Source organism: Eptesicus fuscus, chromosome 2 (assembly GCF_027574615.1).
Source record: "Eptesicus fuscus isolate TK198812 chromosome 2, DD_ASM_mEF_20220401, whole genome shotgun sequence".
Taxonomy (NCBI): domain Eukaryota; kingdom Metazoa; phylum Chordata; class Mammalia; order Chiroptera; family Vespertilionidae; genus Eptesicus; species Eptesicus fuscus.
In genome coordinates, this window is record NC_072474.1 from 22,327,401 (window position 1) to 22,355,153 (window position 27,753).

The 27,753-nt window shown below is 38.2% G+C and overlaps 1 protein-coding gene across 1 annotated transcript in view; it reads right to left on the bottom strand.

Annotated features, from left to right (window-relative positions):
• Window positions 1–367: 367 nt before the first annotated feature.
• Window positions 368–27,753, bottom strand: part of MALRD1 (MAM and LDL receptor class A domain containing 1) — a 640,413-nt gene continuing 613,027 nt past the window's right edge. The window contains exons 40-41 of the mRNA XM_054724807.1: window positions 3,687–3,762; window positions 368–525 (exon numbers count right to left, since the gene is read on the bottom strand). Coding sequence (XP_054580782.1) covers window positions 445–525; window positions 3,687–3,762 — 157 coding nt within the window. The 3' untranslated portion in view covers window positions 368–444. The remainder of the gene's footprint in view (window positions 526–3,686; window positions 3,763–27,753) is intronic.

Here is a 27,753-nt window from a genome sequence, read left to right on the forward strand (position 1 = left end):
GGGATTACTATGATTTTTCCTTCCTGCTAGTTTGTATGCTGAGATAGTTCACCTTTGTTTCTAAGCTCTATGGAATCTAAATAAACATTTTAAAACTTCTATTATTTAGGACCTGAAACAATTTGATTCATTATGTTAATAATGAATTATTCAATTATTTAATTATTTTAATAATGGTGGTAAAATCAAAGGAAAACAAGAAACTTAAGTAGAACATTTTATTAAAATATTCAGGTATACAATGATGATAAGGTTCTGATTCAAATTCCATGAAACCATTCAATATATTCAGTGAGAATATTTATTCTTGAAGTTAATAATTACAGTAGTGTTCTGAATAAACTTTCATTTTTTACTATTGCATAAGATGAGTTTCTATCACATTTGACAGATTGGAATTTTCTATAGACTATACATGCTAGATGATACTTGATCTTGACAATACTATTTGAGATGATTAGATACGGTCTGCAGGCTTCCTGATGTTGTGCCATATAGCGGATTTGAGAAGGAGTATGTAGAACTCTAAAGAAAAACACATTGAAAAGAATAGAATTTTAGGCATTAAAATAAGAGACTTCTTTCCAGATCATGAAGAATATAGCAGCAAGTTTTCAATGATTTTCCACTGGAGTAATAAGAGGAACATCCCTAATTCCCCAGCACTCACTCCCAGGCTACACTGCCGGTACCTCTGGCACCAGTCTAGTCTCAGTGTGTGCTGTCTTCTGTGCAACGGAGCCGCTGCCTCATCCTCACCTCCGGAGGGTGGAGGGTATGCACTTGTCCGTATCTTGACTGCTACTCTTTATGGTGCTGGTTTTTCTAAGTCTGCTGTATTTACTATAGACATGTTACACAAAACAATAAAAGAAACAACCAATTGCTTTTATTTGGGAGAATTGTATTTTGCAGAGTATATTAGAAAATCTAAAATTTGGGACATTCTATAGGACAAACAACTTGATTTCTTTAACAGATAAATTGCAAGAAAAATATAAGAGTGAGAAAATGGAACCTAGAGATTAAAAGAGACTTAAGAGACAAGTCTAACAATTTGGATGCATATTATCTTATATTGATCCTGATTTTTAAAAAATATAGCAGCAATAACAACAAATATAAATGCCCTTACTTATTTATGAGACAATTGGGGGAGATTGAACACTGACTGAATATTTGATGTATCAAGGAACATTGTTAAATGTTTAGGTGAGATACTGTTGTTAGATCCCTTAAATGTGCAGCTGAGTCTTTATAGGTTAAATTAAATGACATTTGGAATTTGCTTAAAAACATTCTTGTTGACACCAAAAATGAACCTTATTGTAAACTATGGACTCTGTGTGATAATGACAAGTTAATGTAGGTTCATCAGTTGTTAATAATGTAGCACTCTGATGCGGGATGTTGACAATGGAAGAGACTATGCATGTGTGGGGGCAGGGAATACATGGGAGCTCCCTGCACTGCATGCTCAATTTTGCTGTGAACCTAAAACTGCTCTAAAGAAAATAAAATCTAAAAACGCCATCACCACTCCGGTGGGTAGAGGAAATGGGTGGCAGTAGAAGTGAATCAAGAATGACCATGGGCCCTAACAGGTTTGGCTCAGTGGATAGAGCGTCGGCCTGCAGACTGAAGGGTCCCAGGTTCGATTCCGGTCAAGGGCTGTACCTTGGTTGCAGGCACATCCCCAGTAGGGGTTGTGCAGGAGGCAGCTGATCAATGTTTCTCTCTCATCAATGTTTCTAACTCTCTATCCCTCTCCCTTCCTCTCTGTAAAAAAATCAATAAAATATATTTAAAAAAAAAAAAAAAACAAAAAACAATGACCATGGGTTGATAATTGTTGAATTTGGTGGCAGGTACAATTATACAATTATCTCAATTTCTGTATCAGAATATGAGAATTTTCGCTGAGTGTTTGGAAGAGTATTTTGGAGAAATCTATTTCTCTGTTATAATGTCAGTGAAGAAACACAGTTTAATTAATACAAAGGCATTTGTTTCTGAAAAAAATAGAAATCAAAATAGCAACAAAGGTCAAGAGCAATTACAGGATTTTTTCTCTAGCCATTTGTAATGGAAGGAAAAAGGAATGTGAAAGGGGAATTTTTATTAGAAAATAAAAGAAAAAGAAACTGCTTCCAAGGTTTGCTAGAGTCATCAGTCGCCCTGCCATAGGTACACATAGTAGACAGCATCTTAAAAGCATGTGAACGGTGGGTCTTTGAAATGGACCTCCTCCTGTCACCAGAGAAGCCACCTTCCCAGTACAAAGTAAAGGACCCTTAACACCTTCCGAGCATACAGTTAATTACTTATGAATTTATATTTATTAATATTTAAAATGCCAAATTTAAAACACTACATTTAATTCTTATATAATTTTCTCCTTCAGGTACTAAAAGTTAAGCTATGCTAAAGATAAAAAGATTGCAATTTCTTTTCTTTAGTAAAAATGAAAATAGGTGTATATGTAGGGTGTCCCAAAAATGTACGCACACACTTCGAATAATTATAAAGTCAGTATTTATTAAAATCCATTTCATTTTCAAAATTGAGCTACCAGCTGTTAAAGTATGCATACATTTTTTGCGGGACACTCTGTATTATACCTTCCTACGTTGTCAAAAAGATACATTTGGTTTCTTTCACATGCACTTATTTATTACCCATTAAGTAGGAATAGATATCACTTTTACTTGATGTCTTGATTGACTTGACAGACCACCGAAATTAATTATCTCTGTGCTCTGGGAAATGTCTTACTCCTTGTTTTCAATCCTACCAAAACAATACTCACAGTGTGTATGACATCATAATTGATGAAAACAAAAAAGTCAAAGGTTGCGTTAGACTTCAGCCTCACCAGCCAAGCCTCAAAATTACCAGAAACCACCTGACCTGATACCTTTGCTACTATTTTCAAGAACAATAACAAACTGCTCATGACCTATTTTCATAAAAAAAATAATGGAGGAAAATTAAAACTTTTATGTGCTCACTTTGACAAGAGATTAAATTTTATATAACATTTCTAAAATCAGATGTGAGGAAGCTTTCAGAGATAGAAAGCGATGTGTCATGGCTAATCCCATTTTATACCCAAAGGAAGGCTCATATTACCCACTTAAGAAAAGGATGAGAAAGATTTTACTTGCCATTTTCTCTCTAGCCTACTTCATATGCTAGTAAGGAGTAGTCCTAAAAAGGGCCAAGAAAGATGTAATGCACTATTTCTCTCTTTATCTTCTGAGTTTTCAGGTAAAGGCCCTCATTGTCCACACCTACATAAGAGAACACGGAATGCCATTCTCCCTTTTGTCTTTGACAATAAAATATGAAGAACAGTCATATTTGAACTAGTCAAATATGAGTAGTTACTGTGAGTCGCTGACTAACATTCTGTGGGTGAAACAGATATTTTCCAGATTTGTCAGTTCTCTGAGTATGAACAGTGGCCACAAAGCCATTTAACAGTGAACTGATTTTACAAGCAGATTGAAACTGTCCTGGAATGGAAAATTCTCATAGCACATTTAGAGAGACTGAAATTCCTTTCCACCCTCAGATGAAATCGCTCCTCTTAGTAAAACGTGTTCAAACAGCACTGTGTGTGTGTGTGTGTGTGTGTGTGTGTGTTCGCTTCTGAAACAATACAGTTCACCGCCGTCTCTTACCTCTGATTTCTCTGAGTTGCTCCAACTCCCATACACTGGATTAACGAATGCACAATTAACACTTCCTTTAGTTTTCCTTAAAGCACACAGGGTTGCAAAAATAGAAAGAGAAAAGAATAAGTATTGAAATGTACCACAGTAAATTTTTAGGTAAAAATCTGGTAGAAATCTTTGCGAGACACATTGTCCAGTCTGCACACATACTTTTATGAATATCTATATATGTAAAAAGCCAGCAACCGAACACCGTTAACAACCGGAATGACAGGTCGCTATGATGCCCACGGTGGCCACGAACCTGCCCGATCAGGGGGTGGGGCTGGCCGGCCAACCTCCCTCGGCCCCTCCCCCCAGCCGGCCTCACCCCTGATCAGCCTTTCCCACTCTGATCAAGGGTGGGGTGGCCTGCCAACCCACACCCACTTCGACCCTTCCCCAGGCCGGCCTCGCCCTGATTGGCAAGCCCCACCCCCAAAGGTGCAGGCCCTTTGGGGGTGGGGCCAGCCAGCCAACCTCCTTCAGCCCCTCCCCCCAGCTGGCCCCACTCCCAAAGGGCCTGCACCCGATTGTCCTTCGACCCCTCCCCCAGCCAGCTCCACCCCCAATTGTCCCCCCCCACTCTGATCAGGGGCAGGGCCAGCTGGCCAACCACCTATTGTCCCTCCCCCAGGCCACTGGCCCCCGATCAACCCACCCACCCCATTCGGGGGCAGGGCCAGCCAGCCCACCACCCACAGCCCCTCTCTGCGGCCAGCCCCACCTCTGATCAGCCCCTACCACCCAAATCGGCCCATGGCCCCTTACACCAGCCAGCTCTGTCCTCCATCGGCCCCCTACACACCAATCAGGGGTGGGGTTGGCCTACCAACCTCCCACAGCCCTTCCCTTGGCCCAATTCAGAGGCAGGGCCGGCCGGCCCACCACCCACAGCCCCTCCCCATAGCTGGTCCTGCCCACAATCAGCCCCCCCACCCCAGTCAGGGGTGGGGCCCGCCAGCCAATTGCCTGCAGCCCCTCCCCCCAGCCAGCTCGGCCCTTATTGGGTCCCAATCAGGCCAGGCCAGCCGACCAACCTCCCACTGTCTCCTCCTCCCAATAGGCCCGGCCCCAATCTGCCAATTGGGGCCAGGCCAGCCGGACCCCACCCGTGCACGAATTTGTGCACTGGGCCTCTAGTATTACTATAAGTAAAGACTTTTTAGCCTGACACCAAAGCAACCACATTCTTGAAAGCAAGTGTTATTTATCCTTTGAATATTTAGATCCAAATAAACCCAGGCAAAGACAAAAATGGCATAAGTTGATTTTTAAAATTGACTTCTTAAAATATTTCTCAAATAGTATGAGGAAAATATTAAAAAGAACAATCTATATATAAAAAAGCCTAAGCAACCATTACAACTGAATGACCAGAATGACCAGAACAACCAGTTGACCAGTCGCTATGACATGCACTGACCACCAGGGGGCAGACGCTCAATGCAGGAGCTGCCCTCTGGTGGTCAGTGCGCTCCCGCAGTCAACCTCCCGCGTCTGGCCAACCTCCCCTGGACCCTCCCTCCGCCGGTCAGCCAACTCCCGCAGTCCCTCCCCCCTTTCCCTACCCCTCGCCAGCAGGCCCCAATTGGCCCAGCCCCGATTGGCCAGGCCCCAGTTAGGACTGGGTGAGACAGCCCCGATTAGCCCTGATCACCAGCCAGGCCTAGGGACCCCACCCATGCATGATTTCATGCACTGGGCCTCTAGTATAATATAAAGCTGAACTGGTTATAAGAAAAGGCCACCTTGAAGTCCCTGAGACTTTAAAGGTGCCAAATCCTCACATTCTGAGGACTATTCTCCATGACAGTGTATATCTTAAAGATTTATGGCATCATAGTCTTTAATATTTTAAACAGAAAAGTTAAATATGAGTGTTTTGAAGAGTTCTTTATGTTAATTTTCCTCTTATGAATCACAAATGGGCATGTCCTTGGTAATCTCACACATTGGTCTAAGTCCACATAATTGACTCAGATATAGTGGGATCCTAAGCTATCATTTTCTTTTTATACTTTAACTAGAGGCCCGGTGCACAAAATTCGTGCATGGAGGGGGGTTGTCCCTCAGCCCAGCCTGTACCCTCTCCAATCTGGGACATCCCTCTCACAATCCAGGACTGCTGGCTCCCAACTGCTTGCCTGCCTGCCTTCCTGATTGCCCCTAACCACTTCTGCCTGCCAGCCTGATCACCCCCTAACCACTCTGCTGCCAGCCTGTTTGCCCCCAACTTCCCTCCTCTGCCGGCCTGGTCACCCCTAACTGCCCTCTCCTGCAGGGTTGATCACCTCCAACTGCCCTCCCTTGCAGGCTTGGTCCCTCTCAACTGCCCTCCCTTGCAGGCCAGGTGCTTCCCAACTGCCCTCTCCTGCTGGCCATCTTGTGGTGGCCATCCTGTGTCCACATAGGGGCAGGATCTTTGACCACATGGGGGCAGCTATATTGTGTGTTGCAGTGATGATCAATCTGCATATTACTCTTTTATTAGATAGGTTAGAGGCCTGGTACAGGGGTGGGGGCAAGCTGGTTTACCCTGAAGGGTGTCCCAGATCAGGTGGGGGTTCCCTTGGGGCATGGGGCGGCCTGAGCGAGGGGCCTGTGATGGTTTGCAGGCCGGCCACGCCCCCTGACAATGCAAGCGGAGGCCCTGGTATCTGGAATTTATTTTCCTTCTACAATTGAAACTTTGTAGCCTGGAGCAGGGCCAAGCCTGGGGCTCCCTCCGAGGCCCGTAGCCATTTGTGTTGGGGTTATAATGGAAACTTTGTTGCCTTAAGCGGGTGGGCTCGGCCAGGGTGTGCAGAAAGCTTTGCTTCCCCTGTTGCCGGCAGCAACCCTGGCCTGCCCTCTCAAGCTCCATTCTGCTGCCATTTGTTTGAATTTGTTTACCTTCTATAATTGAAACTTTGTAGCTTGAGTGGAGGCTTAGGCCTGCAACGGCTGGCAGAAAGCTTGGCTTCCTCCATTACCTAGGAAACCTTGCTCTCTGTGGCTGTAGCCAACTTGGTTTCGGTTAATTTGCATACTCGCTCTGATTGGGTGGTGAGCGTGGCTTGTGGGCGTGGCTTCTGTGTGTGTCGGAGGTATGGTCAATTTGCATATTTGTCTATTATTAGATAGGATTACTTAAGAGTCAATAGGCTTATCAGAAGACAACTAGCTTGCAATAGTTGCTGATAAAGAAAAAATGCCCATCACAGGAACAGAAAAATGTATAATTGGATATGCAAATATACTCTACTAAAGACAGAGGAAGGATCACAGTCATGCACACAAATATACATGCACACATACACATAATGGAGAATGAAAGACCAATTCCAGAATGATTGCTGGTGTCCTGAGGAAAAATATGTTCATGAATACTTTTGACTAATCGAAGTATAATGACTACAAATTTGCCAGTAATATACCTTTAAATCCTAAAAGAAAAGAGAGTAAAGAGGAAGCTCTTGCTGTTATGCTTTTTGAAAATAAGTTGTCACAGGTATGACCTCTTATTTTATCCACCAAACCAACCACATAGTCCTCTTCTAAAAAAGAGTGAGCCGGGCCGCATAACCTGGGTAATTGTGTTTGGCTGGCAATACATTCTCCCTGTGGATTCAGTGTCTTCCAAGCTTCTTGCCCACCACTGTGTCTATACCATTGGCTTAAATATTCAATAATCTCACCAGTTCACCCTCACTGTGTCTACATTTTGGTTATTGATGAAGAGAGCAATAGCAGCCTTTTTGTGGATTATATTTTGAAAAAAAAAAATCAAAGAATACTCTTAAACGATGGGGCAACAAGTGTCATTAATTGAATACTTATGATTGCTCCAATTAAATCAAACAAGTGGTGCTTGATTCCTTGCCTGTTCTTCCTCCAAAAATAATCAATGTTAAATTCTCAAAGTAGCAAGCTCAGGAAATGGTTGGGTTGGGGCATGAGCAGGGTTGCTTTCAAAGTTGAGACTTGGTAAGAAATGAAGGGCAGTTTTGAGATGCATCAAAGTGTCAAAGCAAAAGCTGGTACAGGAGATAGATATTAACATGGAGGTAGGGAGAATCAAAACAGAATAAAAATTAAGCAGTAGGTAAAGAGGCGATAGCCACAGATACCAGCAGCTCATAAAAATTAATCTTGCCATGAAAAGGAAGCAGGAGGAAACCCAAACCGTAGGACCAGACAGGACAGATGGTGCAAAGGCCGGGCATGCAACCAGGATGAGGGACAGGCTTGGCAGCCAACTGGATAGAAGTGAGGCACAGAACACAGAAAATCTTAATATGAGGTGATTATCTTTGGCTTTGGACTGCTGGGGCCCCAGATGACCTAGACCAAGATTAGCAGGCTGAAGTCAGGTAAATTGATCCATTTTCCAGCCCTGTTAATTCAGTTATTGAATCTAATTTTCTTCAGAAGGGATTTTGTCTTAAGCAATTTTATATTAAAATGAGAAAAAAACTGTAGGTGGCCACCCTTTGGGGATTGAGCAACTACAAAGAAGGAAGTGTGCTACTTAAGAGGAAGGATATGGAATTGTAATAAAGAGGAAAGTTTCACAGTAAGAATAGTGGGAGAGGAACAAAGGTTAATCCTTCCTACTACAAATTATCTTTATTAGCAATCTCACACTTTTATTTTTTCCAGATAAAAAGATGTCTCCCAATATTAGAAACCTCTGAATTATTAGGATTAATTCTTAATATCTTTTCTTTGTGAAGTAAAATATTACTCGTCACCCATAAATACTACCATTAAATGGATTTCTGGTGTCAACTCCATACATTTACGATTTCAAGTTCTGTGATATAATTTTTCATCCTCCTCAATTTTATAAGTTTGGTTTTCAAACATAATCAATTTTACTTCAAATGATGAATCCTTATATGAGGAAAACAAACTGATTATGATGTGTTTCTGCTAGTTCTAACACTATATGGTGCAATGGTAAGTCTGCATTAGGCTAAACAAAAATGCTATGTTTAACTTCTATTATTTGTAGATAGGCAGATGGTTCGGAAAGAGCTGAGGTTTCAAAGAATCTAACCACCCCTAGGAATCAGCAAGGAATTGACTTAGACGTTTAGAGTCGAGGAAAGGAAAACCTGCATGGATCACATCAGTTTTCCACCCATAACTTATGCATTCACTTAAATTATTATTAAATGCCATGCTTTATCCAATATGTGCAGAAACTGCATAAAGAGGAATTCTGAGTGGGTTTAAGAGAGATATGTCAGTGCAGAACTAGGGCAATTCTGATGGGAATTTCCAATTTAAATATAGTGAGCATATGTATACTTCTAAAGGAATTCACTTCATGGATTATTGACTAAAATATTTTTTAGTGTTAATTAAAAACATGGAAGGGTTTATAAAAGGTATCTGAAATTATTGTAAATGGGCAATGAAGATAATAAAAAAGACTAAAACAAAACTCATCTATGTTGAATATAGTAAACATGACTTTGAGGTAAATGTTTATTTTATTTTATATATACAGGGGTGGGCAAAAGTAGGTTTATAGTTGTGAGTACACGAAACACAGTTTAACAGTGTATTATTATTTATTAATTATTGTATTATCTTCCATATGAACAACTGTAAACCTGCTTTTGCTCACTTTGTATTTTAAAAGCCTCATTGAATTATAATTCACAAATCATACAATTCTTTCAACATGTATAATTTAATTTTTAAAAGTAATATTGATATTAATTTACTGTAATTAGTTATTGATTTTGAGAACTGTAGTAAAATAACATTAAAATTGACATTTTAATTGTCTTTAAAATGTACAATTCAGTAGAATTCATTACATTCACAATGTTATGCAACCACACCAATATGTATTTGCCAAATGTTTTTATAACTACAAATAGAAACTGTAGCCATTAAACAGTAACTCCACATTTTCCCTTCCTCCAGCTCCTGTAACCTCTAATTTATTTTCTATCTCTACGAATTTGTCTATTCTGGATACTTCATATGAGTGGAAATGTGGAAGTATACAATACTTATCATTTTGTGTCTGCCTTATTTAACTTAGCACGAAGCTTTCAAAGTTCATCTATATTGTAGCATGTACAAAAACTTCAGTCATTTTTATGGCTGAATAATATTCCATTGTATTCATATGCTACATTTTGTTTGTTCATTTGATGATAGATACTTGAGTTGTTTCCACCTTTTGGCTATTGTGAATACTCTGCTTGAACATTGGCTTGTAATTATCTGAGTCCCCATTTCCATTCCTTTGGGTATATAACTAGGAGTAAAATTGCTGGGCCATATAGTAATTCTATTTAGCTTTTTGTGGAAGAACTGAACAGTTTTCTAGAGCAGCTGCACCATTTTATATTTCCACTAATATTTTATGAGGTTTTCTATTTCTCCACATCCCTACAAACACTTATTATTTTTTGTTTTGTTTTTGCCATCCTAATAGGTGTGAAGTAGTATTTAATTGTAGTTTTGATTTGCATTTTCCCTAACAACTAATGACATTAGTATAAGCCATTTGTATATCTTCTTTGAAGAAATGTCTATTCAAGTCTGCTTATTTTTTTAAATATTTGTTATTGATTTTTAGAGAGAGATAGAAACATCAATGAGAGAGAAATTTCCATCAGGCTGCCTCTTGCACACCCTCTAGTGGGGATGGAACCTAAAACCCAGGCGTGTGCCCTGACCAGGTATCAAACCTACATGAGTCAATGCTCAACCATTGAGCCACACTGGCTGGGCAAGTCTGTTTGTTTTTTAATTGAGTTGTTGCTCTCTTTGTTGTTGAGTTGTAGGATTTTTGTGTATTCTGGATATTAAACTCTTACTAAATATATAATTTCAAATATTTTCTCCCACTTTGTAGGTTATCCTTTCACTTTCTTGATAATGTCCTTTCATGTATGAAAGTTTTTGATGAAGTCCAGTTTAGTTATTGTTCTTTTGTTCTTATGCTTTAGGTATATCTAAGAATGCGTTGCCAAATCCCAGGTCATGCAGATTTGCTCATATGTTTTCTTCTAGATTTTTTTATGATTTTAAGCTCTTTTTTTAAAAAAAAAGATATATTTTTATTGATTTTAGAGAGAAAGGGAGAGGGAGAGAGAGATAGAAACATCAATGATGAGAGAAAATCACTGATCGGCTGCCTCCTGCATGCCCCACACTGGGGATCCAGCCTGCAACCTGGGCATGTGCCCTGACTGGGAATAGAACCATGACCTCCTCCTGGTTCATAGGTCGACAATCAACCACTGAGCCACACTGTCCAGGCTTAGCTCTTATATTTATGTCTAAATCAATCCATTTTGAATTAATTTTTGTGCATATTTGTGGTAGGGGTTCAACTTCATTCTTTTGCATGTGAAAATCCAGTTGTTCCAGCAGCATCTAGATTATTATTTTCTTATTGAATGTACTTGGTATTCTTGTAAAAAATTAATTGGTCATAGATGTATGGGTTTATAGTTGGATTACCAGTTCTAGTCCATGTATACTAGTTTGTTCAGACCTCACCTTTAGTTTGCTATAGCTTTATGGTAGGTTTTGAATCAGGAAGTGTGAGTTCTCCAACTTTGTCCTTTATCAAGATTGTTTTGGCCCTTTAGTGTTCTTGCTCTTCCTTATGAATTTCTGCAAAAAAAAAGGCTGTTGGAGTTTTAATAGTGAGTGGGTTGTATATATAGATTGCTTTGAATACTTTCAAGTATTGACAGCTTGAAAATACTAAGTCTTCCTATCTATAAACTTGAAATGTCTTTTCACTTAAGTTTTATTTAATTTCTTTTAGTAACACTTCATTCTTTTAAGCATAGAAATCTTTCACCTCCCTGGTTAAATTTATTCCCAGGTATTATTATATTCTTTTATATTCTATTGTCATATGTGATTGCTTTCTTAATATATTTTTATGATTTTTCATTACTTGTATTTAAGAGAACAACTGATTTTTGTGTGTTGTTCTTATATCCTGCAAATTTGCTGAATTCATTTATTAGCTTTAGTAAATTTCTTGTAGATTTTTGGGAATTTTCTATAAATACAGTAAGGTTGTTTGTAAACAGAGATAGATTTATTTATTCTTTTCCAATTTGGATTTATTTTATTTCTTCTTGTCTAATTGCTCTGGTTAATTTTTCTTATTACACTATATGAAATTGTGGTAATTATAATGCAGCTATCAAGGTGATTTGAAGAGCTAAACATGATAATTAATTTACTAAAATATACTTCTTGGGCGTGCTTGTGTGAAGGAAATTGCTCTCATACTTCCACTATAAAATAATTTCTAGATATTGTTTCTAAATGTTAAAGAATATTCTAATATCCCAAAAAATGATTGTCCTGAGTTAAGGGAAATGATGCTCTACAATGTAGTCACTCACTCCTTAAGGGGTAGAATGACATAATGTTGATTATGTTGTTTATCATCTTTCATATTTATTTAAATTTGTCCAATATTTCCAGGACACATACTATATACTAAACACTGCATTAGGTACTGGACTTACAAGGCTGATCAACATATCCATGAAACTTATAGAACTTGAACTTGTCTCTAGAACTTCTTTTGGAGGGTGGCAGATATGGAATTTCTGTGTCTTAGATGAAATTGCATGTTCATAAAATGCCTACCACAAATAGATGCCCACTAATAGTTGAGTGCTATTCTCTTTACTTTTGTTTCTTTTTCTTTCCTCCTTTTGTCATTTATATTCTCTTTTAAACTTGACCCCAATGCCTGGGATTAATGAAGTGACATCAGCATAAAGAAAAACAATGAGGAAGTATCAAATAATCACTGTAGTGCTTACTAATATTTTAAAATTAGATCTATTAATTTAAAGTTATCAAGGACCTTTGTAAACATCTTGTTAATGACTTTTAACAAATGGGGCAACTGAGATCCGCGCCCCCCACCCGCACTAGACAGTACAAGGATTTTGTCTGGTTTTCTCTTCTACCTCAGCATCTAGTGAAGTACCTGGTGCAGTAGGAATCAACCAAATGTTTACAGGAAGGGTAATTTCATGAATGCATATAGTCTGAAGGCTTAATGATGGAACAAAATTCACTAACCTCTCTACCCTGTTCCCCAATGCCCACTCCTAACAATATACTTCATTGGTATCCAGAGAGAGAAGACATTAATTTTTTGCTGTTGTTATCACGGAGCCACATTTGTATTAGTTTTCTGTTCCACTTAGTGCAAGACTTTAAGTGGGGCAGGAGTTTACTTTTGCCCACTACTTCTTTCCATTCTATTTTCAGCAAGTTAAGTGGCAGCCAGAAGAGTAGCTTGGGGGCTTCCCTGAAGATGAGCAGAGTCTAACAGAATAGAGAAGGCCCTTCTATCCCTTTCTATTACATACAAATGGGGAAAAGTCATATTATTGGAGAAAAATATATTTGTATTAATAACTCATTTTATAATATTTGAAAAATAATGGTCTGTGTTCCTCATCTAATCTAATAATAGACAAATATGCAAATTGACCACACCTTCACTACACCTAAGCCATGCCCACCAACCAATCAGGACGAGTATGCAAATTACCCCAACAAAGATGGCAGCTAATTTGCATATCAAGACAGCATCAAAGAAGCCAAGAGCTGCAGAAGGGAGTAAAGCTTCGAAGAAGCAAGCAAGCAGGGGGGTGGGGGGGGCGACAAGGGCGGAGCGGAGGCGGGGCCGGGGGCAAAGGGAAAAGCAGGTGGGCTGGAGGAGAAGGCGGGGCGGGTGACAAGGGCGGAGCGGAAAGGAAAAGCAGGCGGGCTGGAGGAGAAGGCGGGGCGGGCGACAAGGGCAGAGCAGAGGCGGGGTAGAGTGCAGCAGAAAATCCTATTGCAGGATTTTTCCTGCAACGGGAACGCTAGTATAGTATATGTATCTCTGAAAAATGAGAGGCATGAAATATCCATGTATAACTATCAGAATACATTTTAGGCTATGAAATACTTGATTTGTTACTATTGAGGAAAATGTTTTCTAACCATAAAAGTACATGTGACATATTTTTTAAAACTAAGGATCCATCTAAATGATGAAATACAACCATTTCACTGCTGGGAATGGAATTCATTTATTCTGAGAGTCATGCCTATTACCTTATATTTTGCTTAGCCTGATTAATGGTGAATCTGGGGTGTCTCAGAAAAGTGACTCTCAGTTCTACTCTCTCTATTTCCACCTGCAATTTTAAACACTTTTTTAAAATTTAAATCATTTTTTTTATTTTTCAATTACAGTTGACATACAATGTTATATTAATTTCAGGTATACACCTCAGTGATTAGACATATAATTTACTAAGTGATCATCCTAATAAATCTAGTACCCATCTGACACCATACATAGTTATTAGAATATTATTGACTATATTCCCTATGCTGTAATTTACACCCCCATGATTATTCTATAAAACCCAATTTGTATTCCTTAACCCCTTTACATTTTTCACCCATTCCTCTAATTCTTTCCCATCTGGCAACTATCAAAATGTTCTCTGTATCTGAGTCTATTTCTGTTCTGCTTCTTTGTTTGTTGTTTTGAGTCATTTGTTGATAGATATGTATTTATTGCCATTTTCTTCTTGTTGTTCTTGTTGTTCTTGTTGTTGTTGTTGCCCTTCTTCTTCTTCTTCTTCTTCTTCTTCTTCTTCTTCTTCTTTCTTCTCCTTTTTCTTCAAAAAATCCTTTAACATTTCAAGTAAAACCTGTTTGGTGGTTATGAACTCCTTTAGCTTTCCTTATCTGGGAAGCTTATCTTTTAAAATTTATCTTTATTGTTAAAGGTATTATAGATGTCCCTTTTGTTTTCCCCCATTAACCTCCCCACACCCCCGCACCTCCAGGCCTCCATCATACTATTATCTGTGTCCATGGGCTATGCAGAGAATATAAATTCTTTGGTTAATCTCTCCCCCAACCCACCCAATCCAGAGATTCGTCAGTCTGTTTTATGCTTCTATGTCTCTGGATCTATTTTGCTCATTAGTTTATTTTGTTCATTAGATTTCACATATGAGTGAGATATTTTTCTAACTGGCTTATTTCACTTAGCAGAAGCTCTTTTGATTCTAAATTATCACAACTAGTCCTTGCAGTGGATTGGCCTGGGGGTAAATATCTCTCATTAAAGTGCCAACGACAATCAAGGCTCAACTACAATAGGAGGGTGTACACCTGGAGTGCCCAGCTCCAGTGAACTGGACCTAAAGGACACCTACTACATTAAGCCACTCTACCTGGCCTGGGAGACATAGAAGATCTACATAATACATAAACTCATCAGTTAGGTTTTTTCACAAATGTTTCTAGTCCTAAGACTTTGTATGAAGCCCTTTTGAGTGTATTCGTCTTTCAGATAAGAGGAAAATATATTACAAAATCCTAATAAAAATAAAATATTTCTGAGTTTCCACTTTTACTTGTATCTATTTTTAATGTTTCTTAACCAGGGTGTTCATAACTTTTTTCTCTGTCTCATCATAAAAATTAATAAGTATACTTTTTTTCTTTTTGTTTCCTGATTTCAAAACCCATGAAACTGAGGTGTTTTTATTTTTTGTTTTGGTCATTTTGAACTCACAGTAATAGAAAGAGATTGGTAAACTGTGTTTCCTGTGTAATTGTCAGTGGCACATAATTCACACTTACCATCATATTTCTTTTCTTAAAAACTTAGACAAATTTTATTTTACACCTGGTCTCTGATCATTTCCAATACAAATTTAAGTCTGTTTGAATAGACTTTATAAGGAGAGTTATCACAAATTTTAAAAGTTAGACAATATTTTGTTATTTTAAAATAAGGACAGATTTATGGAAGTTTGAAAAGGTAAGCACTATAGAAGACTGCAAAACAAATAAAAAGTAGATAGTAAGTTGGAGAAAGGGACTCTGAGAACTAGAAAATAGAGTTGAGCCAGAGGTAATGAGATAGACAGTACATTAAATGGGTATAGTGAGAGTCTATATGTTTATTAAATATAGAATACAAATTTGCCTTTAAGATTTATGAATTCAAATTTAAGCAAGACAATGAAGTTACATAGGGTCACACTTTCAAAAAGAAACAAACCAGGTGCTTAAAAGCACATCTTCTCCAACGCAGGAGAGAAGACTTAACTTATACTGTGTGCATCCTGTTACCATAATCTTGGCTAACAAAGTAGCAAGCCCCCAAAACATTATCTTAGGAAAAAATACTAATGGGTTTCAGTAGGTTGTTTGTTTGTCAGGAGCCAAGAGTTGGTCAAAGGATTAACTCTGACCTTACTTCAGTAAGTTACTGAAACAGAAACTCACGGAAACTAGGCCCACTTCCTCTTGCCTGAGGACAAAGCATTCCTTCTGTAGCCTCCCTTCAACCGCCACACCCTTTATCTATAGTCAGCACCCTTTACGACTTTAGCCGATTATCTAAGTCCACATGACCCGTTCAGCCCCCACCCCTCCTAGGCATCTCCCCTTCTAGAAACCACATATAAGGAACACTGTAAGAATAAAATTTCGAGGCTTGATCAGAAACCCTTTTGTCCTGCCTCCATTCTTCTGCGTCCCTTGTCTGTCTCTCATTCTCTTAGGTGCGCCGCCTCGGTACCCTCGTTAGAAGACCCCACTGGCCGGGGCATTTGTTCACTCATATATTTCAAAATATCAGACTAAAACTATGCCAACAAGTGCTTAGTGAAAACTGTCTAGGAGAAGGTGGTAGCAAGAAGGTGAATGAATTTTATGGAACCCTTGATGCACAGAAGGGCCTTAGAGAATTTGACTTGGTGGGGGGGGAGGACATTTTCATGTTTGTGTTTATCATAAAAAAGGCACCAAGACTAAAATATGTAGTATGTAATTAGAGTTGGCACATTAAATCTGTCATAAGGATCTATAGTTATAGTGAATTGCATGACATCATGAGGCAATATAAGAAAGAATAAATTGAGTCTATTCAATCAACCTTTTCTCACTGACTGTACAAGACTATGTATTATCTTACTACTGCTAAAGAAAAAGGGGGAAATCATGCTAACTAGTTAGTGGAGATAATCAGCTATATACAGTATCTACTTCTGGCAAGATTATGACTTTTTTAAAAAAGAATTAAAACAAACAATCTGGAAAAAAATAGAAAGGAAGAAAAGAAGCAAGCCAATTTGAAAAAAAAAAAACAGAAGGGAATGTTTATGAGCTCGTTTTCATTTCCAAGCCTTTAAGGAACAAGCTGAACCAAATGTTTGGGTGAAAAAGTTCAGAGAGAATTGGGTTCGCAAACATAACCAGAAATGCCACAAAAGGGAGAGGAAAGGATTAATCATCCGGGGTCACACAATCAAACAATCAGGACACCAAATTTCGCTAAACTCATTCACATGTTACAGCAGCTGCTCTATTTTCCTCTTACTCTTTTAAGGCAGGAAATCAGTATCGCTGACCACAAAACCTGTCACCGTTTAATGCGATCTTGCTGTGGCAGAGTGCTTCAATGGGAACATGCCCAGGAATATGGATGCAATTAGTATGAATAAAGCTGACCCAGGTTCCTGTAGCTTAACCTGCAGGAGACCCCATGCTGCCAATGGGAGCGCAGTCTCCACTGGGCTTCCCCTCCTCTGACTGCAGTGTTAGCACATTCACAACCACCTAACGGGAACCAGATGCAGAGCGGGAGGGTCCTTTGGAAGTGTATTTGATAGTACACTTGGGAATGTTTGCTTCACCTAGTAAACTTACTGGGAGCCAACCTTTAGGAAACAATTAGAGAGGAAGACCCAGATTTATACAGAAAAAGGCTCACCACAAATGGCTGATAACAATGAAAGATTAGATACGATCTAAATGTCTAATAATATGAGAATGGCCGAATGATGAGACATACACTACTTGAGGGAGCATTAGTGAGCCTTCCAAGTGATGCTTCAGTGGCACGAGGGCAGCGTTTCTCAGAGTGCCGTCCGTGGACCACTGGAGGTCCTGAGACATCTCCAGGGGCCACACCATTCAAACATATTTTCACAGTAAGACACAGGGGTAAGTGTGGGAGCCCCTTTCACGTCCCGCGTGTTTCAGGGTTCCCGTTCAGGTCCGGTTTCTGGAGAAGGCCGCAATCAAAATGAAAAGAGACTGGAAAAGAGTTAATTTGGGTAAATGGGGGGCCAGGCGGGAGTCCACCTCTAGCGGGAGGACTACTCACTGCTCTGGCCTTTGCTATCCCTTTTATTGGGGTTCTGAGATATACCCATATCCTTTAGGCAGGAAATTCCAATAATAGACAATCAGCAAAAATTTACATATGATTAACAGGTGCAAGTTGCTTTAACTACCAATGTCTCAACTAAACAATGAGTGAATAGCTCCGACCATTCAGAGTGATTAAGGTTGACCCGGATTCCCTTTTCACATTTAACTTCCAATGTCTCAATGGCAGGTAAGAGATTCAATCAAAGTTCAATCTAAGTCAGTTAATTTTATCATAACATACTTTCCCACTGTGTTGATATTTGTACCAATGGAGCAAGTGCAATGGTGGGTAAAAACTGCAGATTGGTGCAGCCACTGTGGAAAGCAATACCGAATTACTTCAAATAATTAAAAATGGAACTGCTTTATAACCCTGTGATTCCACTTCTGGGAATGTATCCGAAGAAACCCAAAACACTAATTCAAAAGAATAGATGAACCCCTATGTTCATTGCAGCATTATTTAAATAGCCAAGAGTTTGGAAACAGTCCGAGTCCATCAGTAGATGAGTGGGTAAGACAGCTATGGTACAGTTACACAATGGAACACCCCTCGGTTGGAAAAAGAAGGAAAATTTAGTCTTTGTGACAGTATGGATGGACGTGGGAAACATTATGCTTAGTGAAATAAGCCAATAGGAGAAAGACAAGTACCTTATGATTTCATGCATAGGTGGAATCTAGTGAACAAACTGAACTAACAAGAAAAATAGAGACTAGCCGAAACCGGTTTGGCTCAGTGGATAGAGAGTTGGCCTGCGGACTGAAAGGTCCCAGGTTCGATTCCGGTCAAGGGCATGTACATTGGTTGTGGGCACATCCCCGGTAGGGGGTGTGCAGGAGGCAGCTGGTCGATGTTTCTCTCTCATCGATGTTTCTAGCTCTCTATCCCTCTCCCTTCCTCTCTGTAAGAAATCAATAAAATATATTTAAAAAGAAAAGAAAAATAGAGACTAGACTTATAGATAGAGAGCAGGCTGGCAATTATCGGGAAGGGGTGGGGGGAGTTGGACAGGTGAAGGGATTGAGCAAAAAAGAAAAAAGGAGAGAAAGAACTCATTGATACAGCCAACAGAAAAACCACTTCTCTTCTTTATACTCCACTATGCGCAGTGCATTTTACTCACAGAACATATAGTACTTCCTTTAATTGGGATGAAATACTTTTCTATGTAAATTGCTCTGTATGAAAACTCACTCTGATTTCCTTATTGAATTCTCTTAGACACATAATCCCTTTGTTGAAAACTGATTGCAATATTGAAGGTAATAATCAATCTTTGTGATTTGCAGTACCAATCACCTAGCAACTTGCTTCATTGTTAAGTTTTTTTTGACAATTTAAAGTTGAAAACCTTATGTAAGAATCTGTGTAGAAAATGGATAGTTGCATTTATTTATTTACATTCATATCTCTGTCACTTGAATGTTAACTTCCTCTGGGCAGAGCTAAAGTCTTTATTTTACAGTTTCTCCAGGAAACATTAAGACTGAGTACCGAGCATGTGTCATGGACTCTATTACAGAGCCACTCAGAGTGTGACTTATTTATGGCTTGGTCTTATTCTGTTTATTATTTCATGATGAGATAAATACGAAAACTGGGAACCAGTGTTTAGAAACATTTGTAGCAATTTGACAGAGTAAATTTATGTCAGTAGGGGCTAAGAATAAAAAATTTGAACTAGTATTTTATATCTTTTAACTTCATTTTTTCCCAATTCTTATAAAAATATTAGTATGTGATGAATTGAAAACAACAAGCCAAAACAGAGCTGATCCTTCACCAAAAAAATAGCTTGAATGGCTCTTTTCTACACTGTGAGTCCACAGATGAGTAAACACTCATTTGCTTGGCTTACTTATTTTCCTTCAGTAAGTTTTTGCTAGCTAACTCTTCTGAAAATATTCTTTTCTCTTTCTCCTTATGAAGTGAAATCTCAAAGCTCCATTTCTGGAAGGGCCAAGTACTATATAACTTCCTCTGATCAAAATGAAATGCTTTTTTCATGTAAATTTCTCTATGTGAAACTCACTCTAATTTCCTTATTGAATTCTCTTAGATACATGATCGCTTGATTGAAATAGATTGCAGTGTTGACGTTAATTATCAGACTTCATGATTTCCCTTAGCAATCACCTAGCAACTTGCTTCTTTCTACACCTTGTTAGATGATTTTAAAGTTGACAGCACTATATGAGAATTTGTCTAGAAAAATTGACTTGTTTTATTATGACTCTCAAATATTCACAAATTCCTTTAAATAGAGCCTATTTTGAATTTAATACTTGTAGTTAAAATTCTCTTTTACCGTGAATAAACTCAGTTATAATACTTAAAAAACTTAAACAAGGAATAAAATTATATTGTCTTATAGTTTTAAAAACGACCTATGTTTGAAACTTCAAGACAAATTATAAGCACACAGCACAATTAGCTTTCTATGTAGATTTGTTAAAAAGGAACTTTACCCTATTGATTCCCAGTATATTTCCCTCATTTTCTCTTACCTGTCCTACGTTTTATTCACAGTAACCATGATTTTCTCTGTCACAACTCGTGCCTTTACACGAGTGCTTCTGCCTCCTTGGAATGCCCCTCCTCCTTTTCGTCTAGTGAGTTCAACCCAAGCGTTCAGACTTGCATGATACGGCACATCTCACTGAACCCTTCTCCCGCGTCACCACCACGTGACTTCCACTTCGGAGCAAATCCAGCTTCTCCTTGACTGTGTTTCTCGGGTGCTTTGCAGAAAGCAACGGTATGTCCTATTAAGATACACTTGTTGGAGAACTGATATTATTTGCTTTTCTATAAGCCCTCTCTTACGAGAGTATAAATTATTTTTTATGTTTATATTCTCAGCCCCTAACAGTGCCAAGCACATAATAGGTGCTTAATAAATGTTTGCCAGCAAATGTATGAATGAAGTACTAAGAGTTTCTGAGTTATGTGTGTTTTGTTTTACAAAGATGAAAATAAGCTGTTCATTGAAGTTCTGTTGTCAATCTGTCCTTTGAGTCATTAATGAGCTAGAAATTCAATACAGTAAACATAGTGCTACACTTATAGCAGTGTCCTCAAGGATGCTTTTAAAAAACAAATATGTGAAATGTGATTTGAAAGCAGAAAGGAGTCTATCAGGAGGATAGCAAAGCAGTTACTGAAGAAAAGTTATGAAGTTGCTCCCATTCCCCCCTTCCAAATCCCGTATCCTCCCTCTAGGAACACCGATAAAGAACAACCTAAGTGTTGTTCTGATTCTGCAGTCAAAGTTGCTGAATGGATTTGCTGCATGCCATGGTAGAGCTATATGACTTACTCATAACACACTTCACTTGACTGCCTTCTTGTCCTTCCTCTTTTACACGGATTACCTCTTTCAAAGAGCATCCCTGATTTTCCTACGACACCTTGACCTACTCTGATGGCTGGATACAAGGAAACACATGCAACATAGAAATATCATGGGCTGAAATGCTGTGCTTTTGCTATGAAAGGTTTACAGTGAACTGAGGAAAGGGCCGTGAATCCTGTCCAGGGGACAATCTCTGCCAAACAGTCCTGTTTCAAAATGGAAACGTGGCTATCTTCAGATCAAATCATGAGAACCTGGGCTCGTATACAGTAAAGTGCTCTGAAAAATTTTTATACAGCTTTCATTTATTTTTTGTTGTTAATCCTCACCCTAGGATATTTTTCCATTAATTTTTTAGAGAAAGAGTGGGAGGGGGAGAGACAAAGAGAGAGAAACATCTATGTGAGAGAGACACATTGACTGGTTGCCTCCCACACTCGGCCCTTGGGGCGGGCCAGGGATTGAGCCTGCAACCAAGGTACATGTGCTTGCCTGGAATTGAACCCAGGGCCCTTCAGTCTGCGGGCTGGTGCTCTATCCACTGAGCAAAACCAGCTAGGGCCATATTTCATCTATTGGGCTATTTGGAGTTTGTGTCCAATGACAATAGATTTGCAACCACACACAGGTCCACACCAAATGAAGCCGATATTATTCAAGACTTGTATTCCTGACACATTGCAGGTAAACTAATTTTGTTTAGTCAAATAATATATTTTCTAACTATCATGGAATTAGTTATTTTAAAAATGACTAAATATTCAGTAAAAATAGCAAATCATTTTGGAACTCATATAAAATGTCTACTTTTGTTCCATTAATAAATATGAGAACTATTTTCTTGAAAAGAGTTAATCTATACACTAATTTGAAAATGATTTCTCTAAGAAAATAGAATGAGAAGAACAATACCTTTATAAGTAAAATTGGTAATTACATTAGGTTGACAGATGCCAAGCAATGTTTTCAGAAGTCTCAGAGCAAAATCTGTCATATATATGTACATCTAAATTAAATGCTCTGGTATGAGGATAATTTGGGGGAAAGTGAACACAGTTACTCTTGTAACTAAATTCCATTTCCTGCCCCCCTGAAGTGCCCATGTTTTTTGATGCTAATTTTTTTCCATAGATTTTGAATACTTATACTTGCAGATTTTGGTTTTCTTTATTAATATCCTAGTATTTAAGCTTCTGATTATGGACTGATTTTTAGTCCATTGTGGACACCAATAATCAATCTGCCAAGAGTCAGACAAGCAGAATCATTTGTTGTTCCTTGATTTGCTTTCAACTTTCACAGAATAGAATGCAGTTCAGTCAACTGGGTGGAAATTCTTCAAGAATACCCAACAATGATAGCTCAACTTTTAGAGTCATCTTGTGAAGATTCTAATCTGAATAAATTCTGGAGCATTATGGCCAAGTAAAAGAGTGCTTTGGAATATAAATTGTTCATTTGGGTTCCAACATACTATTGTAAATAGGCTGAGAAATTCAACCTAACAAATATTTACTGAGATGAATTCCTAACTGCTACTTGAGAACTTAGGGATATAAATATGAATAGCACAAGGATCCTGCCTTCAAGAGGCTCAAAATCTTGGGAAGTCAAATGTGATGAGTGAAAAACAAGCTGAGAACTAAGTGCTTTGGGAGCTCAGAGGCAGAAATGGTTACTTCTGTCCAAAGTGCCCTGGGAAGATTTCAGAGGACACCACTTTTGTGGTTAGCTTTGGTAGAAGTCTTACCTTTTATGTTTTATTTCTATGGTAAAGAAAGCATTAAGCCCAGCATTTCTGAAAGTTTGTTCTACATTTTATATTGGAAAGGTGGCAGTTTGCATTACTCATTTATGTCTTGAGCATAATCAGCCCATAGAGCCTGAACTCCAAGACTTTGATGTATTATTGTAAATCTACAGATCCCAGCCATCTGATTTTTCATCTTCCCTAGATGTTATTTATGAAATGCACACCATGTGTTAGGCAAGATGCAAGATAAACAAACAATGCTGTCCCTGCTTTCCAGAGAGTTATCAGTGAATAGAATTACAACTGAGTCCCAGACATTGCTGTTTTCACCAGTCAGTTGTGTGGTCAAGACCACCACACAGATAGATTTGCCAAATGTTTGGTCTCATATCGAATTACAACTTAGGCACATTTTTACTTTTTAAAATAAGCATTAACTCTCTCAGGGAATTGTAATGCAAAGATGAAGGTAGGATACTTCTCAGATTAAAGCTACCCTAATAGCCCTGGAATACTCAGGGCTCAAAGAATCAAGTTCAATATTCCATTCGAATCATGCAATTTTGGAGCTTGGAGATAGCTTTAAAATAATTTAATTATCATTTCCTATTATGTAGTAGGTGAAACAATGGTTATAAGAAAGAGTAATTTAGGCAACACAAACATTTTAACTTTATAGTTATATTTTATATTAATGTTATAATAAAAATATATAAATGGCACATTAAACTCATGATTTTATGAATATTATTTCTCTAGAGAAAACTAAATAAAAAATGTAGTCTATTTAAAGATAAATATAAGTAATAGTAAACATAATACATACTCAAGTCCTAAATTGTGGGGTGGATTATAAATGATAGAAAATTGGAAAATTGATTGAATTAAAGTTCCTCATTTTATACATAAGAAAATGTGGAATATTAAAGTAATTTTCTTCCCTATTATCAAAAGCAAGCCTATCTTTCTTCCTGGGTTTTGGATCTCTGTTAGTGGCATTATCACCTATGCAGTCGCTTAGGAATAACACCCTTGAAACAACTTTGATACTTGCATTTTTCTCACCTCCTATATTAAGTCAATTATCACTGTTCAGTTTCAAGTTCTCATCTCTCACCTAAACCTCTTGAACAAGTGTATGTCCTCTAGACTGCCAATCTCTTTCTCAATCTGTTTTCATGCTCTTCATTCTTTTATTGAACACAGACATGAGCTTGCCATTCTTCTGTTTAAAACCCCTTCCTGGTTTGTATCGGTTAAGACCCTAGCAGGAAATAGCTGAAATACTCAAGTTGGAAAATTTGAGGAGTGTTTGATAAAGTGGCAATTTGCAAAGCCAGAATGTAGAGAAACAATAAAAGATGGTGCAATAGCAGGGTCAGTGACATCAGGCCTGTTATCACCCCAGGCGGGAAGAAGGAAAAAGGAAAGGTATGGGAGAAGGTCGCTGTTGAATGCATAGAGGCTCCTCCCTGGAACACTGCTGCAGGAAGAATCCAGGATTATGAATAACCAGACCCTTCTCTTTCCTCTCTCAACGTGCCCCACTTTGGCCAAACGTAACAAATTCAGATGAGAAGAGAGCTTGTTAATGCAATCCACAAAGGTCAAGTCTCCAGATTTACCTTCTGTACTTCTCCATGCTCTTTGGTTGAGGAAGGTGGAGAGTGGATCTGGGGACAGACAGAATATAGCCAGAACTCAGTCCTTTTTTTTTTTTTTAATGAATTGAAATCTATTTAGACATTCAAAATTCTTTAACCGCTTCTCCACAACCTCCTGTTCTAAGTGTAATTTACCATTTCCTTTCCCATATTCTATACTATGTGAGACATTTTTGAAACCATGATTTTCCACATTTTATTTTATTTTATTTTATTTTATTTTATTTTTTTTATTTTATTTTATTTTATTTTATTTTATTTATTACCCTTCCTCCCTTTTCCTCATCTGTGCTTGGTTTCTTCATCCTTCAAGTCCCAATGCAAATACTATCTCCCCTTAGGAGCTCTCTTAATCCATCGGGATGCTAACTCCCTGTACATATCACCTCCATGTGACAGAGCAAGACCTGCCCTGTGCACCACGCATCCCACTCTGAAGAAGAAGAGCTATGGCTTTATGGAATCCCTGGCCACAGCGTCAGAAGGAGGGCTCATACAAGAGGAGCAAAAATGTGACCCGCTTGGGACAAATACTCCTTTTCCTTTGAGTCCTCTCTTATGGGCCTTTTCCACCATTTCGGGACAAGAAAACAAAGGTGAGGATGAAGGGGAAAGTATCAGGCTGTATAGGCTTCTCTTTAAAATAGAGAAGGAGGAGGAGGAAGTGCAGAAGGAGAAAGAGGAAGAGGAGGAGGATCCCATTTTTAGGAGAAGATTTTGAATTCCCCTTCTCAATTTCCCTTTTCTTGCCCAAAGTAAACACTTAGCAGTATTAGCAGAGCATGGCCACTATATGTCTCACAAGGGACTGAGACTGGAGAGTTAGGCTCATGGGCCTTAACAGCTGTACTTTTTGTGGGCAGACACACATGCAGACAGACCAAAGTGGGCCAGCATTATGAGACCACTGTGGTCATTGTCCCAGGTGGAATTCCAGTTTGCTAAGGCTACGTATTCATTTCAGGAACCAGGGCAGGCTCACTGGTGATACTCTAGCTGCAAAGCAGCTGAATGCCTTGAGGCATAGAGAAAGCAAGGTTCTGATTTTTGTTAAGGATAAATATTCGTTGCTGGGCCCAGGTTAGGCCTCTCCAGGGATCCTAAACTACATGAGCAGCTAAACTTCTGCCTCCAAAGCTCCACATTATTTATTATACAAGGTTTTAGCAGTGGGGAAAGCTCTGGTGGAGAGATTATATTATAGAAATAGATATTTTATTTGGAGGTCAGGACTACTCACTCATGATTTTCAAACAAGAACATTTATATCTCCAATGGGTTATATAGGGCAGCATGTCCAGCTTTTGGAATTCCAATTGCCTCTGTTTCTTATCAGAAATATTTTAAAAAATTATTCTTTTGATCATTCTCCCCTTCCATTTTACCCCCAAAGTATTTTGGTTTACATTTATACCATGATACTCATCACAGTCTAACATATATTACAATTGAATATGAGTCAGAGAGCAGAGAAATCATCTTATATATCTTTGAGATCTCTCAAGACTAGCACATATGAAGTCTTCATTAATGTTTGTGAAATTTAATCATGAGATATTCCCAAGAGCACATTCTGATCTCATAATTTCCTTCTCAGGAAAGCACACACTAACTCACAATCTTATAAAAATTTTTTAGAAAATTTCCTGATCTAAACTTTTCCAAAAAAATCCTCACACAGAGATATCTTATTTCTCAGAATAACTAACTATAATGTTCGCTTTTAAAAGTTTTCTTAGTGTATTTATTACATTAACCTTCAGGAATAAAGTGCCACAATGCAGCTATTTATTGACAATTTTCCCCCAGGCAAAGATGATAGTCTAACTTCTCCCAAGAAGGCATAGAAATTGCATATATATATATATATATATATATATATGTATATATATATATATATATATGCATATATATATATATATATATATATATATATATATATATATATGCTTAACTTCACTAGCTACTAGGCAAATGTAAAACAAAACTACAATGAGATATGATCTCACACCTGTTAGAATGGCTATTTTCAATAAGACAAGTAATAACTATTGTTGGAAAGGTTGTACTGGAAAGGAACCCTTATTCACTGCTGGTAGAAATGTAAACTCGTACTGCCACTCTGGAAAATAGTATAAAGATTCCTCAAAAAAATTAAGAATAGAGTTACCCTATGACCCAGTAACTCCTCTTCTGGGTATCTACCTGACAATTTTGAAAATATTTATTTGTAAAGATATATGCACCCCTGTGTTCATTGCAGCACTATTCGCAGTGGCCCAGACATGAAAACAACCCTAAGTGTCCTTTGATAGATGATTAGATAAAGATGTGGTACATATACAAAATGGAAACCTACTCAGCCGTAAGAAAAAATGAAAGACTGCCATTTGCAACAACATGAATGGACCTTGAGAATTATCATGCTAAGCAAAATAAACCAGTCAGAAAATGCTAAGAACCATATGTTTCACTCATATGTGAAACTCATAGACACAGACAATAGTATGGTGGCTACCAGAGGGAAAGGGAGTATGGGGGTAGTAGAGAGTAGAAGGAGTCAAGTGTTTGGTGATGAAAGGAGATTTGAATTTAGGTGGTGGGCACTCAATGCAATATGCAGATGATGTATCATAGAAATACATACTTGAAAACTATATAATTTTATTAATGAATGGCACTCCAATAAATTTATTTTTAAAAAAAGATGATATAGTCTAAACTAGGAAAGCAGTGGGAATTATGTGGCTGCTGGTAAGGAAAGAATAGTCCATTATTTATATGTACCCATTAATCTTGATTTCTAGGTATAGATTTTGATGATCAGATCTACTTTCTGTTACTATAAACAACTCTAGAAGGCTGTCATAGTTGTTGCTTCCTCAACAGTCCCACGGCAGAATGAAACTCTGGTGGAGTCGGGACCATGGGGACAGCTGTTGTGGATACCTTTCAGAGAATTTTCACAATAACCTCTTTCCTGGCCCATCCCCACCACTATAGTGCCTTAATAT